General features: G+C 37.0%; 1 protein-coding gene across 1 annotated transcript in view; it reads right to left on the bottom strand.

Annotated features, from left to right (window-relative positions):
• Positions 1 to 20,653, bottom strand: part of GRK5 (G protein-coupled receptor kinase 5) — a 148,607-nt gene that overhangs the window by 82,674 nt on the left and 45,280 nt on the right. Inside the window, exon 2 of the mRNA XM_034440262.3 lies at positions 11,090 to 11,185. Within this exon, the coding sequence (XP_034296153.1) occupies positions 11,090 to 11,185 (96 nt within the window). The remainder of the gene's footprint in view (positions 1 to 11,089; positions 11,186 to 20,653) is intronic.

Genomic DNA, 20,653 nt, shown 5'->3' with positions numbered 1-20,653 from the left:
AATACTCCCAAATAATTTCCAAGAGGGATAAAGTTCCCTTTGGCGTTTATGATATATGCACTGATGCAAAATTCATTATGTGCAACCAGCAATATTTTCAGCCAAGGTGTTTTTTGAGCAATCACATCTCATTCCCAGAATCTTACGAGAGAGCCCAGTGTGGCACAGTGGTTAAATGTCTATGGAAATTCTCAATCATCCAGGTCATGGTTGTCCTAAAGGTGCTTTTCAAAAGGCAACTGGACTTTGTTTTTTCCCTTCTGAAAATGTTTCACTTTTCATACAAGAAGCATCTTCCGTCCTGATTGAATGGTGGGGAATAGAAAGAGTCTATTCTCTTTGCAGTCATCTGGTTGTCACCTGAAGATAAGTCATTAGCTCTCTGAGAGTTGTTGAGACCACTTGGAGATTTATCTGTATCCTCAGGATCACCTAAATCAGAGTGCAAATGGGTTGTGTGGAGTCTTCTTGGGACTATTGGAAGAACTATGTTGAAGACAGGATATAGATGGTATTGTATCCCTCTCCCTCTGTTGAGAGAGGGATGTTCAATTTTAACATAGATGGCCTGTTTGACCCCTCTTTTTCCTCTGGGACACAGTGGTTAATGTGTTGGGCTTGCATTGGAGAAAGTTTTCTGGTCTGCCCTTGGCCATGATTTTTAGCCAATTGTTTCTCTCAGTCTAAAGTGACTAAAATGGCTCAGGTAGCTGTTGTGGTGAGGAGGAAGGAATGTTTTGTAAACTGCTTTGTACACTGCTTTATGTCCTGAGAGGAGTGTGGGGTCCCAGTCTGATAATAATAACAAGGATTCAGGAATTTTCATATTGTAGTCCCCATTCTCTCATGTTTTTCTATGGCTTCTTCCCCCCTTTTTTAACTTACTGAAAAGAATCAAAATAGTTGTGCAATGTTTCTTGACTGTGCACGTCTCCATCTGGAATCATCCAGTAGTTCAAATGCAAAAACAAAGAATAACCTCAAGACATAGCTTGCTTCCAGTTCCTTTTGCCAGTTAACTTGCTGATAATCTCTATCTAAATATGTCGCTTTCAGGAATGCATTTCTAATTAAAGCTCCACCCCAAAGCCCTTGACATGAAGCTTTCTTTTCAATGTTCCATAATAGAAACTTACCAAAATCCCAACTGTATTTGTAATCAATGTTTGAATGTACAACTTCCAGCTATTGTAGACATCCAGAAATTGTTTAGTTTTCAGTAATGCCTCTTGCAATATACTATTTCTATTTAAATGATGTGAGATTCTTCTCACAGTTAAAAAAAAAACCTCACTAGTAAATGCATTATTGAATCATATAATATAAATTATTTTAGATTTTTAAACTTTAACTTACAGGATGTTTTGTCCCTTGAAGAGAAATTTGTGAAGTCATTTGGCAAATTAAATTGGCAACCAACCCCTTAATTATATGAAATAGAAAAACCTCAATACCACATTGGCTTTAATGGGAATGGGATTAGGAACTCTCCTCTAGGTGTGGTCCTTTCCAAGCCAAGGTATAATGACACATAAGAGTAGAAAACCCCAGAAATGAGATAATCAAGAGAGAGAAAGCGAAAGAGAGGAATTGTAATACCAGGAACTGAAATGTATAAACAGGAATAAAAGTCATTGTATGTTTTGGTCTCTAATTCTGGTGCACAATTAAACATTTTATTGACTTATTAAGCTGACTTTGTAACAGGAAAAGTTCCATCAAGGAATTTGTGAAGCTTCTCGTATCTAGCTGTATCTTGTTCAAGGTTGACAAGAAACTAGATCAAAATCTGCTGGGGATAGGACGGTGGGTGGTGGAAAAGTACAGAGATATTTCCAGGGGTGGGCTGCTGGGGGTTCGCAGTGGTTAGGGAGAACCTCTAGCTAAAATTCTGTGCAGTTCAGAGAACCCCCAAATCCCACTCCTGACTGGCCCCGCCCACCCCTCCCCTCTCCTCCCAGGAGTCCCCATGCGGCCCGTTTTGGATGCAGGTAAGTGCAAGGCATGCGTGAAAGCTCAGGGCGGGCGAAAAGCGGGCCTACTGGAAGTTTGGAAACAGCCTCCAGAGGGCATCCGGAGCCTGGGGAGGCTGTTTTCGCACTCCCGGAGGCTCGAGGAAAGCCTCCAGAGCCCGGGGAGGGCAAAAATGCCCTCCCTCGCTGTGGTGCAGGAAGCCAACTAGGCCATGCCCACCATGTCACCCCCACATTCCTTTGAAGTACAGCATATTTCACTAGCCAACCCACTCTCAACCTTACCACTATCTTTGCCCCTCTATCACCTCACCCATCTCACTGCTCCTCTCCCAAAGTGCCACATTGTACCAGCCCAGCCATATTTATCTTCCCAGCACCTGGGCAGCAACTGGGCAGAGAACCCCTTGCTAAAATTTTTGAAGCCCAGCCCTGGATATTTCATTAGTCATGGAAGAGATGAGATTCTCTTAGTTTTGTCCAAATGTCAAAGGCATAATTTGACTTAGGGGTCAACAGGCAGCACACCTTACCAACCCCTAGAGTTTTTTGTTTATATTATTCTTTGTGTGAAGGAAAAGATTTGTATGCTTGTATGCAGCTGTGGCCTCCGATGACGTGCATAGAAAGTAAAAAGATTTGTACATGCATCTCCAAGTGGCAAGAATATAGTGTCTCCACCAAGGTTGGCCCAGCCCTGACTCCCCTGTCTTTTGGGAAAACTTGAAAAATCTAGTTTTTCCAGCAGTTCCTCAGCCAGGGTGAACCCCTATAAGCAGTGTGATACTTTTATTTTGTTTACTATTTTTATGATATGTGTGATTTTGGCTTCTTTCTGTTGGTTATCCATGATTTGTTGTTACATTTTTGCACTGGGGGTGGGGTGAGGAAAGGAGAAAGAAATAATTGTTGAAATTGTAGTTGACCATAAGAAGGATTTATTAATTGCTCAGTCTTGCTAGATAAGCCCCAGCAAATAAAACTAAATAACTATAAAAGCATTTTTCTGCCCCAATTTTAACTAACAGAAGGACTTGGGTACATGTCACAAAATGTACTGTGCCGGAGAGAACATTTGAGATGTATAATGATGTATTTATGTCACTTTATTACATCATTGAGAGGCAGTTGGGGTAGTGGCTAAAGCACCAATCTAGAAAACAGAAGACCATGAGTTCTAATCCTACTTTAGGCACAATTTTCTTTCAGTCCTAGGAAGGAAGCAATAGTTAGCCACTTCTAAAAACTTTGCTAAGAAAATTGCAAGGACTTATTCAGACAGTTTGTGAAAATTGGACACAATTGAACGGAAGAAAAAAACTATTATTACTTACCAGGTTATGATTCAACATCTGCAGGACCGGAGGTGGACAGAAATAAACAGGCCACAAAGAAGAAAGTCTTTGCAGCCCAATGACTATTAAATGATTCAAGATCTTGTGGTACTACCAGAAATGAAAGCCAGGGGCCAAGATTCAACACATAACTGAGCAGAGGTATAATTATAGAAAATATTCTCTAAGCCAATGACAGGCCCAAATCCAATAATGGCAATTTTTCCAAGGTTTTTTAATTGTTTCATACCTATAAACAAAATCTTGCCAGACTTAAGACTCTACTGTCCCCATCTATATAATATACTCTGTGAACTTATTAGGAAAGGGCTGCCTTCATTCCCTCTCTCACATAATATCTGGACCGAGTTGCCTCTTACTCCTCTGGAATGTACCCCCTCCCTCTTCACTACATCCCATAATGGCCAGAATGAGCAATCCCTCTAGGATTGGATAATCTTTTCATCAAGAAATCAAAATTGCCCCAGATGCAAAAAGGAACTTTCTAATCACTGTCCCAAAGGTGTTTTTTCAAAAGGCAACTGGACTTTGTTTTAGGAAAAGCAAAGTCTACTTGCCTTTTGAAAAAGCACCTTTGGGACAATCATGATGTGGATGACTGAGAATCTCTATAGACATTTTTCTAATCAGTACTATTTTTATGTCCCGCAAATAAATATTAGGACCACCACATGGTTCATGGGACTTCCCAGAGGAAACGAGATACAGAGACACTATCTGGAGAGAGAGCAAAATAGATTCTGTAGAGCACAGGTCCCCAAACTTGGCAGCTTTAAGACTTGGGGACTTCAACTCAAGCCTATGCTGGCTGGAGAATTCTGGGAGGTGAAGTCCCCAAGTCTTAAAGCTGCCAAGTTTGAAGACCTCTGCTGTAGAAAGTAAGAGATAAATGCAACAAATATGCAAGAACCATTGCTTAGCAAAGACGGTTGAAATTTGGGAAATCCTGGAAGTAAGATAATATTCAAAAGCAGCTTAGGTAGATTTCTCCCTAAGTCATAAGTATAAGGAGGTAGTCAAGCACAATTAAGATTCTGTTAGTATAACCTTTCTTAATAAAATATGATTCTAGTGGAGTTGATTTTCTCATCTAATTTACCTACTGTAGTCTGTCAGATCTCCCAGTGCAAATCTTTTCTGAAGAAGCTATTATTAATAGCAGAAAGATACATATAGAGACCATACTGCACCTTTCTTTTTTGCCTCTGCTATTTGCAAGTTGGTCGTTGTTTATTTAGTTAAGTTGACCTTTATTAATTTATTTAATAAATTATTTATCAGGCCGCCTGACTCCCAAATGACTCTGGGTGGCTTACAATTAACGTCAACATATCAAAAGAATACAACAGACCAGAACAGCAAAATACAAATACAAATCACATCAAAGTAAAACAAAACGAAGCAGAACAAAAAGAAGCTGGCACAATTACTCTGTCCCTAAGGCCTGGAAAGACAAGCAGGTCTTCCATAATTTTCTGAATAAAATAAGAGATACAAACGTATCTTTCGAACTTAATTGAATGACAGTTCAATTAATTATTTGCTAAAAGCCCTCTGTCTGAGCACAGTGCACAGTGCAGAGTCTTCTCATCTGAAAGATAATATGAAATAATGTTACTGGTTGTATTACCCAATAAGATTGTGATAGACCCTGAAGCACCCAACTGCCAACTTTCTATCCTTTTCAATAATAAATATTGTGTAGGCTGGTTCTGTATCTGGGCTACAACTGGGCACAGTAGTGTATGCAGAACCCTGTCTAGATTACCATTAGCTAATATAACATACTTTTCAGAGTATGAGACACACTTATTTCCCCCCTAAAAGAGGGTGGAAATATTGGTGCGACATATAGATTGAATATGGCCATTTTTGGCTTCCCAAACCACCCTGCATGTCCCATTTTCGCCAAAAACAGGGCTATTTTTTGCAAATACAAGATGCGCAGAGAGTTTGGGAGGCCTGCAAAGTGCTCCTGGGGGCTGAGGAGGGCAACAGCCAGATGTGCAGAGACCAAAAACTTTTTTTCTTGTTTTCTTCTTTGAAATCTTCGTGCGTCTTATACTCCGATGCATTTTATAGTCCAAAAAATACGGTATCTCATAATCCTTTTTTTCCCCTCCCCTTAAATAAATGTCATTATACTTTACCTTGCCATTATATTTCTTGAGTTGGTTGGATTATGATTGCACTTATTTCAAATCAAATCCTAGTAGGACTTCAAAAAGTATTAAATTCACAAGTTAGAATAAACTGTTATAAAGGTTTATAGTTTATAATAGTTCTTACGTATTTATCTATAGTTATTTAGCTTAATTATTTGTAGCATTCAACTTTGTAACATGTTTTATAGTTTTTTTTTTCTTGGCTTTTTACTTTAAATATATATATTTAATTCCATGCAAATATGTGCGTGCGTGCGTGTGTGGGTGTGGGTGTGTATATATAAAATAACAAATGTTATTTTATTCATACAATATTTTACTTTTTCTACCTTTATATTGGAATTATTGTTATTTATTTTTCTTTATTTGCTTTGCGTTGGTCTACAACAAAACTAAAAGTAGCAAGAAAGCAAATAAATAAGTAAAACTTTCTTAAAAGGATGTTTCCTATGGTACCTTGTGATTGTAATATATTTTGGAAGAAATTCAGCAGACATAATTATATTTAAATAACACGTGCCTGGGAATTCACTGCGGAAAGTTTATGACTTTCAAACACAAATGAAACCAACTATGTAACTCAATAGTGGTAGTGCTGGGCTTTGATTGCACAAACATGTCAAACACGGATGATCTAATGCTATGTTGTGTGGGAGATTTGCCTATCCTTTTGAAAGAGCAACAGCTTGTTTGTTTTTCCTCTATTTTGCTGCTGCAAATATAGTCATCCATGGATTAAGCTTTGTGAAATGAAGTATATTAAAAGAATGTGGACTGAAATCACTTGGACTCATTTCCCCTGTGACCCCGTAAAGTCCTGGAAGCTGTCGAGTTCAAGCATCCTCCTCTTTTCACATTCAGGTTCCTTTAACTAAGTTTTCTGCATATTTTCTGTGGTGGTATGAAGTGGGGGGGGGGGGGGCAAGAAAGTACATTTTCATCCTCTTGATTGCTTCCATTGCAGTCCATCCAAATCTTCAATGGCAGAAAATACATCACATATCATCCAACTCTAGGACAGCACTCAAAGAAAATATATTTCAGATTCCAAGATTTTAAGGGAAGAGATCCAAGAATAGCTAAATAATAATAACATTCAGTTATACTAATCCCTACTTCAACTAGTATGGAAACTGCTATTCAGTAACGTAGGTATTTCAAAATATTAAGAAGGTACTGTGAACTTTTGCTAGAATTGCAAATGCTGGAGAACTGGTGAACTATTTTTTGTTCCAAGTGTGATGTTTAAGAAAAAGATGATTGTTTTTGACTGGATGGAAAGCTATAACTTGGGAGGGATAAAATTTTATATTTCATATTATTCATATGAAATAATGAATTTTCATAGTATTATTTATGCTTTGTTTCTGTCTGTGATAAAATCAAGATTTATTTAATTTCTTTCAACCCACTTCCACTCAGAAACATCTTTCAAAGTGAACGCCTTACACTAGGAGTGGGGAACGATGGCCCTATTATGCCTTACGGACTTCAACTCCGAGAATTGGCTCAGGAATTCTGGGAGTTGAAGTCCACAAGTCAAAGTTGTCATCATTCCCCACCGCTGCCTTACACCTCTGACTAGACTAGAGTTTATTAATCAGATATCAATTCTTGTAACATACAGACTTTTCTTGGTGAAAGTTATGAATTATAAATCTGTCCATTATTTCCCAGTTTAAAATGCTTAAAAGCAAAGCTGCTTTTGGAGTGAGATCATCAAGTCAAAACAAAATATACATATACAAAATTCTGGAATGTGGCTGAAATGATTCCTTCTTTTCCAAAGCTTTCTCAGGACAGCTCAGAAAATCTGCTTCCAGTCTGAAGGATAAAACATAGGTCCATAACTAGTAGGCAATCAGAGCTTGCCACCAACATCAAGGATTAGAAGACTTCACATACATCAAAACTGCTTCCAGATGAGACAAGTGCTTTTATTCCGGGGGGGAGGGGGTTGCAATGAAGGAAGCAGACTACAGACGTAAGTACAAAAACCTGTTTCCACTACTGCAGAGGTGGGGAATGATGTTTCGTTTATGACTTGTGGACTTCAAGTCCCTGAGGTAGCATTCTGGGAGTTGAAGTCCACAAGTCATAAAAGGGCCATCATTCCTTACCCCTACACTACAGAATTAGTCAATGGTATTAGCTAGTGACTGACTCTAAACAAAATATATTTTTATGACAGCCAGAGAGGGTTTTCTTTTCTTTTTTTAATGCCATGGAATTTATTTATTTATTAAACAGATTTATATAGCCACCCAATTCACACAAGGTGACTTCGGGTGATGTATAACATAAAAAATCCACAGTTGAAATCCACAGTTTAATGCACCCCAAACCCCACACCCATCCCATGGTGGCAACAACACAATCAGACATATTTAGAGATCAGATTACAATTATCTTTGATCATCTCATTGACATTAAATTTGCATTTTCTTCTCTGTTCATGGTGTTAACATACTCAGAAACCAACCACAAGAACTTAATTCCTGCTAATTCAGGATATCTTTTAATAACAGGCCATACGTCTTTCTGAACATTTCACAGGAAATAACTATGAACCTCAAACATGGGTTTGTTTACTGTTTTACTTCAATCAATAAAAGTGAGGATATCCATGCATGATCATAACAGTGCTAATTGAATTTTTCTTATTTTCTCAGTCATAAAAGTAGTGACCTGACCAAGAACAACCCTGAGGTAATATATCAGCTGGAGACAATGAATAGAAAGCAAACTGCAAAACTAATAATGAATGGATAACATTCCCCTTTTTGGGAAGACCAAGAACGTTGTGATTTGATGGAACTGATGAGATCCTCAAAAGGATGACAGCGAGAAATTAAAAACAAACAGACACCGCAGTGTATGAAATGATTTATGGAAAGGTAGAAGCAGTTTGCAAGGACAGAAAAGTGGACTAAATGGTGTTGCTATAAACTAGATATGGCTACAGTTTCTGCACGTGTCGTGTCTTTAACATTTTTTACCTATTACTTTCTGGCTGCTTGACTGTGTTTTCTACGTGTGTGTGTGTGTGCGCGTTAGATTTGTATCCCACCAAATCTAAAATCAATTCTAATTTATTCCATCCAGAAGAGCAATTAGATGTAAAAAGCTTCAGTCATCTTTCTGACCTTATTTTAAATATATCTCTTGATATATTGAGTGGAACTCGTAACTCAAGTGTTTAGTGGCATATCTAAATCTTAGTCTAACTCATCACTGAGTTAGATGGGCATCACTGTATAAATGATTATATTTCTTGATGAACTATTTGGAGTAATGCCAGCCATTCGTGCCCGGTAACTGTTCCAATATTTAAATTTCTATAAACTCCACCCTTTCATCCATGATCAAAATAAAGCAGGGAGAACTGCTGTTGTGTGGCAGTCTGCAGGGTTATTTATATAAATAAATATATGGGTGAAACAGAGCAGAATAAAAAACTTGAAACAATGCAAAACAATATACAAAGTTAAAATTCATCCCCCAAGATGGAGGACCTAAGGAATTACTTGGATTTTAAAACTTGGTAGAAAGGCAATTTTCACTGCTTTTCAAAATGCTATGAGGAAGGGGTTGGGTGAAAGTTCCAAATGTGAATGCCCCCGCCCCCAAAAGATACTTATGTTGTTTATGCCGCTTATGTTGAAAGATGTGATCCATGACCTGCAAACAAGATTGCCGGGCTGGAAAAAGGGAGCCAAATTGCTGATCCCCATTTTCCTGGAATTGCTACTGAAATATAATCCTGTTATATTTCTCTCTGCCTATCATACTGGAAATTGATGGTCTTTCAAATTCCCAGTTTGGAACATTCCACCAGGGATTTCTGGTACCTCCTTCTCATCATAGCCACAGTCCAACATTTCTCATATTCTTATGGGTCCCCTCTCAATTAGGGCTCATAGATTGAGGGTGGACCTTCTTGTATTCTCATGCTGATGCTGGGTTCCTTAAGGGATTAAAATATTGTTCCCAATTGTTCCCGATCATCAATAAATCAGAGCAGAAGAAATAGAGAATCATGGTCAGCCCAGATCTGCAACGACTTCTGTACATCTCCAGACAGAACTTTTACATGGCAACAGGCTTCATCTGGAGCAGAAAGCAGTGGCTCCAACTGGGACACCATGGGCTTGCCGATTGCCAGCCCAATGAAAGTGACAAACATTTCTGCTTTTCTTAGCCTTTTCCTGGTCAAGGTCCAAAAAACAGTAGATGACAAGAAATGAGATACATTATGGCGCAGTGGTTAGAATGCAGTACTGCAGGCTAATTCTGATGACTGCCAGGGGTTCGATTCTCACTGAGTCAAGGTTGATTCAGCCTTCCATTCTTCCGAGATTGGTAAAATGACAGCCCAGATTGTTGGAGGCAATATGTTGACTCTGTAAACTGTGAGGGCTGTAAATCACTGTGAAGCGGTATGTAAGTCTAAGTGCTATTGCTATTATGTATGAGATTCATACATAAGTCTCAGTAAAAAGATTTAATGCAAGGAAAAAGGAGTTACAGAATATTGGACTCTATATCCCATGTATCAGAGAAAACATTAAGGCAGACTCTCTTGGAATGATTTGATCCTCTCTTTCAAAAATTCCTAATAATGACTCACTTAGGAGATAAGGCTGGAATGTCCATCTGGTTCTTTTCTGCCATTCTCAAATGTTTGAGAAACATTTTTCTTCTTCCATACTCAACAGAATTCTATTACAGCCTAACTCTGTGTGACAAAAATTGCAGAGCATCTGATTCCTAGCAATAGGTGTAGAGGTTAACAGTGGACATCCCGAGTACCATTTCCCTCCCTTCAGTGGGGAAGGGATCTTCTCTCTGGGCTTGGCAAGATATGCCAAAAAGCACAAGCCTACTTTTTTAAAGTCGATAAAAGCAGTTTGATGTTGCCAGAGATCCTGCTCTTCAAACACCTCAAATACTGTGACATCTATTCCCAAAGAGCCATGTAGAAAGATAGATTATTCCATAGTCCAAAATTTCAGTGATATATGTGTAAATGGAAGTAGAAACCCAACTGTTGAGAAAACAGAGACAGACTGTTCTGTTTCATCTAAAATTCCAGAAAAAAGCTGTTCTTCTGTGTACCCCTCTCTTGTGGCATCTTACACACACCAACACATATATGTGTGATCACTCAACAATTTCTTTATGAATGGCAAACCATATTAGCCCAGGGCATCCATTGTTGTCCTTAATACACAGGTTTCTTTGAAAAAGTAGCATGTAAATAAAAATATGACAATACAAATAGTAGGTTTGCACAAAATCTACTAGTATTTCAGGAACTCTCCCAAAACATGATAATCCATTCAATCTGGGAATAATGCAGTAGTTTTCTGGAAGTTAATCCTCCAAGTCAGAAGCGGGAGATTTTGCATATGCGTAACAATGCATCACCTAGTATTTTTGCATTATTACTTACAGTAATATTAAAAAGTTTAAAAGTTCATTTTGAAGGCTATAGATTTTGCCCAATTTAGTAAAGTTTCCCATATTAAAAAGCTGTTTGGTTATAAGAAAGGCTCTCAAACCAAATATTTGAAAAACAAAAGCAAGTTTGTACCTATTGTTCTTCGAAGATCTTCACACTGGCTAATATGAGGAAACTTCAGGATTTCCTTCCATTTTTTGCTTTTACCTTTGCGCTTTCCTCCACCTCCTGCAGGAGAAGAAAGGATTCTGTTATTAAGTTTGTTATTATAGCCAATTCTCATTTTCCTTATACCCTGCCTCTCTCCAAAACACATACGCTCCAGCTGTTTTTTGGTACATTCATGCATGTACATGTTTTACAATACCCATTGTTTTCATTATCATAAACTGACTGATGGGGATTTCTAGGACTCAGATTATAAAGATGTGCAACAGTTACTGGGCAATTGTAAACACTTCCTCCTCTTGTTCCAAAAATAAGCAGGACGGCCAGTTGCTGCACAGACAGCCATCTGTATAACAGGAAGCAGCCATATGCAGAAAAACTGCGCTGTGTGTGTGTGTGTGTGTGTGTGCGTGCACACACACACACATATCTATTTGCCAGTCAAACTGGGAACATCATTCAAAGTCTTGTGCCTTCCTTATCTAGTGAACAACGAGGAATCTCTTCCACTTGATAAACCCCCTTATACAACATTGATACCAAAGTACAGACTGGACTGCATAATTGTCAACCAACTCCAGAGGCCTGTTTCTGCTTATCTACAACTTCAAAAACTTGGTTGTAGAAGGCCAATTAGTGTGAGCAATGATAAGCAGCAGTAACACAATCTTTGTACCTTGTTTCACTTCAGTATCACTTCTAAATTTCATCACCTCTTATAGGCATCATACAGACTAATATGCCACTAACTCCCTTGTGCCCAAAGCAACGGCATCTGGCAAAGACAGTCTCTAGCATCATCTTTTCCACAGGACATCTTTGCATCCCACATAGAGTTTATAAACATTCTTGGGAAATAAAACTGGAAGCAGCCCAGTGTTAGAATTAATTCATATTTGAAAACAAAAGCATAATTTGCAGAACAATCCATGAATATCAATTAGCAATCAGAAGACACAAAGAAATCCCTTTAATCTCACAACACATGGACAGATTCAACCATAGTTATAATTGGGAAACTGTGAGCATCGTAGACCAAGCTAAATCCAAAATTCTTGAAAGCTTGGTATTCAGACAAATCATCCATCAATAGACAAATAGAGAAAAATCACATTTACACACCATTCATAGGAGACAATAAAAAAGGTAAGAATACTGGAACACATTTTCTCTAGCAGTTAAGCACCCAGCTAAGCAAGAATTAAAATGAGACAAATAACCAAGCAGAATACCCTAATTACCAATGACAAAACCATATCCCAACCAATACTGGCAAGCTATTGTATATAAACAGGGACACTCAGAAGTACTAATGATGTTACAAATTGGGTAATTAAACATCTACAAGCAAACAATCAAGAAAACATCAAAGACTCCTATAAAAGCAAAGTTAAGGTACGGTATCAGACAGCATTCCAGGGAATTGAAGGGAGTTGGGTGGTGGAGGAAGAAAAATTTAACTTGAATGCCTTTCTCTTAAAACTTTTGGGAATTAACACAAATACTATGGCAGCTATTCCGTTACTGCAGGATTTTGTGTGTATATTCACAATATACTGTTAAAGTTTAAAATGCCAGAATTAATGTATTTATCAGCTTCCAGCTTGAATTCAGCAAAAATCACTTACATGCTCAATGGTAATGGGTCCTGATAAAAATCTTTACTGGTACCAGGAAGAAGCATTTGAGTTTCTCTATCAACACAACTATAATCTCTCTCTCTGTGTGTGTATGTATAGTATATAGGGAAAAGAGGGAGAAATTTCTGGTCCCATACACTTAGATGATACATTCTTTCTTCAGTAGTTATTGGATGTTAAGTTTTCAAAAAAACAAAGTATTAGAACAACAAATGATTGTTTTTCCTTGTTTATCCTTCAAACAATGCCCAATTTAAAGTATTGCTAAAGGAAATAGAAGACTGTTGGAGCAGAATTTCTCACCAAAGAGGAATTACCAGAGAGAAAACCCATATCTGCTTATCTGTAACCTGTAAGCAAGCCACTTCCGCTTGCCTTCAAAGATAAGTAGATGCACATGGAAGGACTAGATTGATACAGTTAAGTGGAGGAATTAAAGGTAAATAACACTTTAATAGTAATAGTAACCCGTGTGCCCAACCAAAAGGCTAAGTCCAACATTATGCACATATGAGGGTTGCTGAATAGTGTTCATCCTTTAATGTTTAAATGATGGTATACAGACCTAGTATGTAGACAGTTAGACAAAGGTTTTCTGGACCACAGTTACCACTCCACCATCTAGGACAGAGGTGGAGAACTACAGCCCCTTTATGACTTTTGGATTTCAATTCCCAGAATTTCTGAGCCAGCCATGCCAGCTCAAGAATTCTGGAAGTTGAAATCCGTACATCATAGAAGGGCCATAGCTCCCCACCCCTTCTCTCGGATGAAGCAAAGTGCTAGCACTGTATTCTACTTTAGATTTATGTATAAAGACATACTCAAATTTGTTCTGAATTTCTTCTTTACATTTTGACCTATTAAGTGTTCACATCTTTAATCTTATTTTTCTTTTCAGTATCACATCTTTTTGTTCTTTCTCAGTGCAATCTCTGCACTTATTGTCTGTAGCCTTTTAATGAAAAGAGGATATAATTCTGCCTTGTCCTACATTTCCCAATTTATTTACCATGGCACGACCCATTAAACACCATCACACTGGTGCCTTTTATTATTTTATTAAATTTGCTCTACAGCCCAGTAGCCAAATCTCAAAAGCTAGTTTATAAAAAAGAACATTAAGTTGTAAATTGCCAGAAACATTCTAAAACATAATGCATCTTTATGTATCTAAAAAAATTCTCAAATAATAACATGGACATTTTAACAAACAATAACAGATATTTTCAAACATGATAAAGAACTAAAACTCCTAGAAAACACATCTATACAAATCTGTTTTCCTTAAAAAAAATTCACATTATTTTGACTTCTATCTTTTTATTTTGATTCTTGATTTTATTCAAATTTATTACATTAAAAAAGATATTTTAGGAAATGCCTTAGTTACAAGTCTAAAAATTCTGCTTTAGTATCCTTTCTTTTCTAACCTGGGATCTTGTAAATATATTAGTTTTATTAACAGGGGATGGTTGGGGTTGTAGTTGCAATTCCTACGGTAATATTCCTAGGGAATTTACTGAGCTGGATAATCACTAGAGCAACAAGCAACAAGCAACAAGATTTATCAAGTTTGGCAATCTGTAAATTCTTTTACTTACAGCATCAAGGAGAATATGAAACAGCAATTACAGGCATTAAATGAAGAGGAATAAAAACAGTTTGAAGTAATTATTGCGCAAATGAATGAAGCAGAATCAAAGAATTGTTACCATGAGACACAAATACTCTGCGCAGAAAAGATGCATACAAGCAAACCCAAACTATGGTGTTTTTTTAGAAATACATTTCTGCCAAGCTCTAAGGGAGAAAAAAGGCAGAAGCGTTCCCTAGTTACAGCGATGATTGGTGTACAATTCAGCCAATGGCTTCTCCCTTCCAGTTCCATGTCCTACAAGAAGAGCATCTCTTGATGACTCATTTGCTTGTATCCAAGTGCAATATAGCAGCACTCTCTTCCCTGTGACGTCTTTATGTTGAGGTTTCCAATCAACTGCTTTAATCTGGCTGACCTTTCCAGTTTTCAGCCTCTGTCTTGAAGCTATCCTCGCTTGCTTCAAACGCAATTAGGCATGATGACAGGAATATATGTGTATATACGTACGTGTGCGTGCGTGTAAGAACACGAGGCTATGAAGGACATTATGCACCAAAAAGGTAAGACCAGGTAAAATGGCCAAACCAAAAGCTAAAATGAGATTTTCCTGATTGCGGAATGGTTCAGATGAAGAATTCTCCTTGAACCTCACTGGGTCTCAGTGAATCCACTCACTGGATTCCCACTAGTGGTCTTGTTAACAAAAATTGAAAAAATCATCACCCAGCATGTACCCTGTTTGCTATTTAGTTGTCTGGGAATTTTCTGGTTGAACATATGTATATCTTATGCTCTTACAAGGTTCAATTCCTAAGCTTCTAAATAAAAGGCTCAGCATTTGGACAGAGCTCCTTGTGTCCTGTTTTTAGTCATTGATACTCAATAGTTTAGAGCATTATGAGAATCTACCATGCAATTTCTACTGCTTCATTTTGGTTCCTAGGAAGTAGAGATGGATATTTGAGGTTACGTGGGAATACTCCGAATAGCAGAACAAATCTGACTGTTGCTTAGTTAATTAAGTGCAATGGTCTGTGGGACTCATGGCTTTACATTAAGAGTAAGGAACCTGATTTAGCCCATTTTCAAATGTTAGGTTGAACAAGTCATAGCTAAGCATGGGAATGTGAGCAAAAAGCCAAAATACAAGTGGCAATAAAGAAATATGCATGGACGTACACATTAGCTCTGTCCTCAACTGTGGCATTTCAATCTGTGCACATTTCCTGTGGAAATCTGTAGGAGATTTATAAACTTTCAAGCAATCAAAACAATCTTCATTAAACAGAATTCCCAACTGTTGTAGGCATGTATCTATGTACATTCATCTGAACATACAGAGATGCCCTCCTGAAGAGCTTTATGTGAATCATGAAGAATGGAGCAGATAATAGATCAAACTGATTTACAATGTAGTCTGACATTTATTGACCCACTTTTAAATCACCACATATTCAGAAGATTGCTATAACAAAGTGCATATCATTATAAAATCTACTTGCATGTAAATTACCAAACCACAGATCATTCTTACAAAATAAGAATAATTAAGAAATGTTTCTAGCATCATTGGATCAGTGCATTTGTTATATGCTACTGCCTAATAAAGTCCACTTCTGTTCTAAGGCACCACATTGATTATGGCCATCAATTAATTGTTGACTCGTAGCAACCATATACATTTCAGATATTATCAAGTAAATCATTATGCTATTTTTTTTTCATTCTTATGGTGCCTCTATAACCGTGTTGGGTCAAAATTACTCCTTTCACATGCCATTGCTATTAATATGAAGTGTAGGTGTCAACATGGAGTATATTCAGGAGCTAAGAAGGCTATATTTTAGATGAGATACTGTTGAAGAACAAGAATATACAGCATATACATGGTGTTTTGGATGGTTAAGGTAAAAGCTAAATCAATTCTTTAGGCAATGCTACATGCCACATGTCCTATTTTTAGGACATTCAAGAAAAAAACAACACCAAATGCCGACAAAAAGTAGAAATGCATATTCTATCCATGCCTCCACCCCCACCTCCCCGGCTCCCTTATAGTTACAAGGAAGAGTTTAAAGTGGCAATATACTGTTCAATGTGATACAGATCAGGAACTGTGTTCAGTTAAGAACTCCTTGGTATTCAAATAGCAAAAGAACTTATTTTTGTTTCATATACCTGAACTCAAAGCACTAAGTTTTTTTAAAAAAATTGGAAGATAGCATGCAATCTGTACTGATATTTCTAAGAGTAAATAAACTTTGATTTTGACCATCCCAATATTACACACACACACACACACAGAGATGTTCATTGTTTGTAGTCTCTGATCTTCAGGTTAAAACAGCATTAGCTTGGTAGTATAATAGTAGTTCTCATTACAAGGGTAAGTATATATCTGACACTAGATAAAGGCTAAGATCCTCTGTAAATAAAAACTGCTTGAAGATTGACAATGAACAGATGTTCTGGTGCAATCTTTCCCTGAGCACAGCAGTTAATGATGTGAAGTCAGAGGTCATGGATTTAATTATACAATGAATAACATTGATTAATGGCTGTTTCCTCTCTTCTAATGTTGTTCACACAAGCCATGATGCCATGTACTTACAAAATAATGTCTGTATGTTGGAAAATAAAGTGGATAGGTTCCTAACCCCTTAAGGAAAATGAGGGATGATATCTTGATTCCTTAAAAGCCAAAGACATTCCATTAATGCTAGTCAAAACTGAACACTATGTCAAGACTGGATTAACTCTTTAGCGGCATCTAAAACATTACTTGAAATCCTCGCCTACCCCACCCCCATCAATAATCCAAGTGGAATTTCTAGACAAGATACAAAATAATAGTAATTCCAACTTTCATAGACAAAGCTGTTATCTGGTTATCTAGATTTCTTCTTTTTTTTTAATTTAGCAAATTACTGCCTTAATTATTCTGGGCAAGGACTTAAGTTTATTGAGGATTGGGAAAGTGACCCTGTTAATTGTCCTAATTCCTTATGAGACTTTGGTACCATTAATTATCACTTCCCTCTTCTATTGTGGTTTGCATCCTGGAAATAAGGATTATTAATTTTTTAAAGTCAGTTTTTTAATTCTAATTACAAGGGTCCCATAAACATAGAAATGATTCTTAAGTACCAGACGTTCTGAGCACTATTTAAAATAACCTCCAGATTCAGTTTTCAACTGTTAAACTCACTTAACAAATTTCTCACTTACCAACATAAATTTTGGGCTCAATTGTGATTGTAAGTTGAGGACTGGCTAATAGAATCTTTTATCTAAGACTTTCAGAGATAGCTTACACTTCTGCTTATATACTTTCATAAAGAGATGAACAGAAAACACTTAATGTAACTGAGGAATGTAAAGGCAAAGGCATCTTTGTGATTAAGCACACAAAGCAAATAAAGGTTTGGGTGCCAAAAGAAGTACTGTGGCCTCAGGAAGAGCAGTCCACTCTGGAAAGACAATAGCTCAGATTTCCCTTAATTTATCCTAATTCCTAACCCATTAAGTCCTTCTTGGGCACAGCAGCAGTGAGGGGACTGTAGCCGTGTCACGTTGATACTGATCGGAAAAGATGATGCTCTTCAAAGTTTCCCAAAAGCATTTATAAGAGCTTTAAACAAATCTTTAAAGAAGCTTTCTCCTGCCTTTAGATGTGTAGTCCCCCCACTCCCCACACCTTTGGACAGCTACAACATATAATTCATACCCAATCTCTTGAAATAACAGTTCTGCTTCCTAGTTGACCTGAACAATATTTGGAGAGTTGCCTTGGAATTTAAACATTAATCCTATCATTAATCTCTTGGGTAACACATCATTTTAAATGTCATTAAACATTTAAACATAGTAAAAATTTTCCTGTCAAGAAAATTTTGTTATAGCTCTTAAAACTATGAAAATCCTGTTTTGCTTTCTAAAAAGGAAGAACTTTTGGAATATAGTTGTTCAGAGCAGCATGCAGTACTCTACACCTGCAGAAATATGGTATTTTTGCAGAGCACACAGACTCCAGATTTCCTTCCTGGAGAAGAGCCTGGATGATTTTCTATCCTCCTCCTCCTCCTCCTCTGCGTAGACATTCTGAAGATGTTTTAAATAGAATTAAATATATATTCTTGAATTACATTGAATTACTGCTTTTATATATTTGTTTCATGTTTGCACTCTACTATATGGATTATGCATGCTGGCACAGACACACCTTTGGTGATGAAGGAACATTTTAAATAAAGATAAATTGTGTGGCTCTTTTATTCTTGGCCAAGGTCTAATTGTAAGAAGTTGGGGGAATGCAAAGATTTAGTACAGCAATCTCCAAAGCATGCCTCTGAATTGTGCCAGTGAATTCTGAGAGCTCTGAATGTGAGCCAAAGGAAATATACTGAATATGGGTTTATTTGACTACCTTATGCCAAGTTACACCTTTAGAGCATTGAGCTCAAGAGTACAGGCTCTGATTGGTAGGAGCTTTCTACGATCTCCATGAGGGAAGAGGCCTCTCCAACTCCATCAGTAGGTAATTTTTTTTCCTGAAAAAAATACTCTTTATCAAACCAGAGATACTGTCTGCATGCCAAACCTGTGTTTACCATTGAATTATGAGTTATGCATTACCACTGTGTTATATGTCAAGTATTCAACTATTCATTAGTTTCATGTATGGGATTACGCCATAAATCTTGGAATAAAAGAAAATAGTTGGGTTCCTACAATTCATTAAGCCAAAATAAACAAATTATGTTCTGACTTATTACAATTTGTGAGCTGCTTTCTTAGAGGGTAAGGCCTGCTGTGTTTGCATGCACTGGTCATGAACAAATGTGGCTTTAGGATTTGGCTTGAAAGAGCCTATTTTTGGACATAATGCTAAGGAAATCATGAAAGGCATTTCCATGGTTTATTTAGCCACTTTGCCAGAAAAGCAAAGCCAGGAGTTTTAGTTCTGAATAATTCAGGTCTTACAATCTGAACCAGACAAAAATGGAACAAGAGGTAGAGGTTAGCATCAATTTTATTTACTTATTTTAAACTATTTTAGTTTAAAATAGTTGGCTTTGGAGTCAACATTTTGAACAACCACCTTTTTTTTTTTTTTGCCATATGTGCAATGCTGAAATCTTGTCAATCTATTAGATTTGTAGATTAACATTTATCTAATGAGCTCAAGACAAATGCTGCACAAAAAATTATACTGTCCTTGTACCAAAGTTGTGAAGAAAATGATAACTTGAGCCAAAACAATGTAAAATAGTTAACCTGCTAATCAAAAGTAAATTGGAACTAATTTATTTACCACTATCTGTACTGCCTTGGCAAGATTTGAGACTATTGATATAAATTCTATGTAAACAGAAGTATTGTTAGAGATATATACCTAAGGGTCTTTACTTCACAAGCCTCTGAAAACAGGCCTCCTGCAGAATCTTTTCAAAGTCCAAAACGAAAAATAAGACTACACTGTCCAGTACAATTCACTATCTTTGAGTAAAGCACTAGCCAAAATAATCAAGTTAATAATGTCACTACGATCCAAATAGAGTTGAATGTTTGGTTCTGTGAATTCAAATATATCTAGTTGAAGAACTGCCATTAAGGCAATTTGTTTGTTTATGTATCTCACTTTTATTTTTGTACAAACTCATTATTATTTTTACAAATAACTCAAGGCAACAAGGCCTTGAGTTATTTGGCAACAGACATATCTAACATACCTTCCTCCTCCTATTTTCCCTACAGCAACAACCCTGTGAGGTGGATTGGTATGAGAGAGAGCGCGACTGTTTCAAAGTCATCCATCTGGCTTCCATGGCCAAGGCTGAACTTGAACTCCCTGTCTCCCACTTTCTAGTCTGGTGCCTTAACCACTAGACTAGACCAAACTGGCTTTCATTTACTATAAATAATACATTATTTATACATTATACATTACTAAAGAATTTTAATCTATTAATATTTTTCTAGATTCTGTCTCAACCTTCTTTTAATGGAATAATTAGTTCTACTTAACTTGCAATAGAAAGGTACATACTAACAGCAATTTGATTTAAACAACAAATTCCAGAACATCAATAACTCATCCATTATTTCTAAACTTTGTCAGTTTTAATCTGTTGGTTGTGGAATTCTGGGAATTGAAGTCCACACAGATTAAAGCTGGCATGGCTGAGAAACACGGCACTATTGTGATTCTTAAGAGTTGAGAAACAGCTTTCCCATGATTTCAAAATAATTACATTAGGTAGAATAAATCGGAATCTTTCAAAAACA

This window comes from Pantherophis guttatus, chromosome 6, assembly GCF_059756535.1.
Source record: "Pantherophis guttatus breed Tessera chromosome 6, ASM5975653v1, whole genome shotgun sequence".
In the NCBI taxonomy this organism is placed as follows: domain Eukaryota; kingdom Metazoa; phylum Chordata; class Lepidosauria; order Squamata; family Colubridae; genus Pantherophis; species Pantherophis guttatus.
The sequence above is the reverse complement of the archived record's forward strand: the minus strand, read 5'-3'. Positions and strand labels throughout refer to the sequence as shown.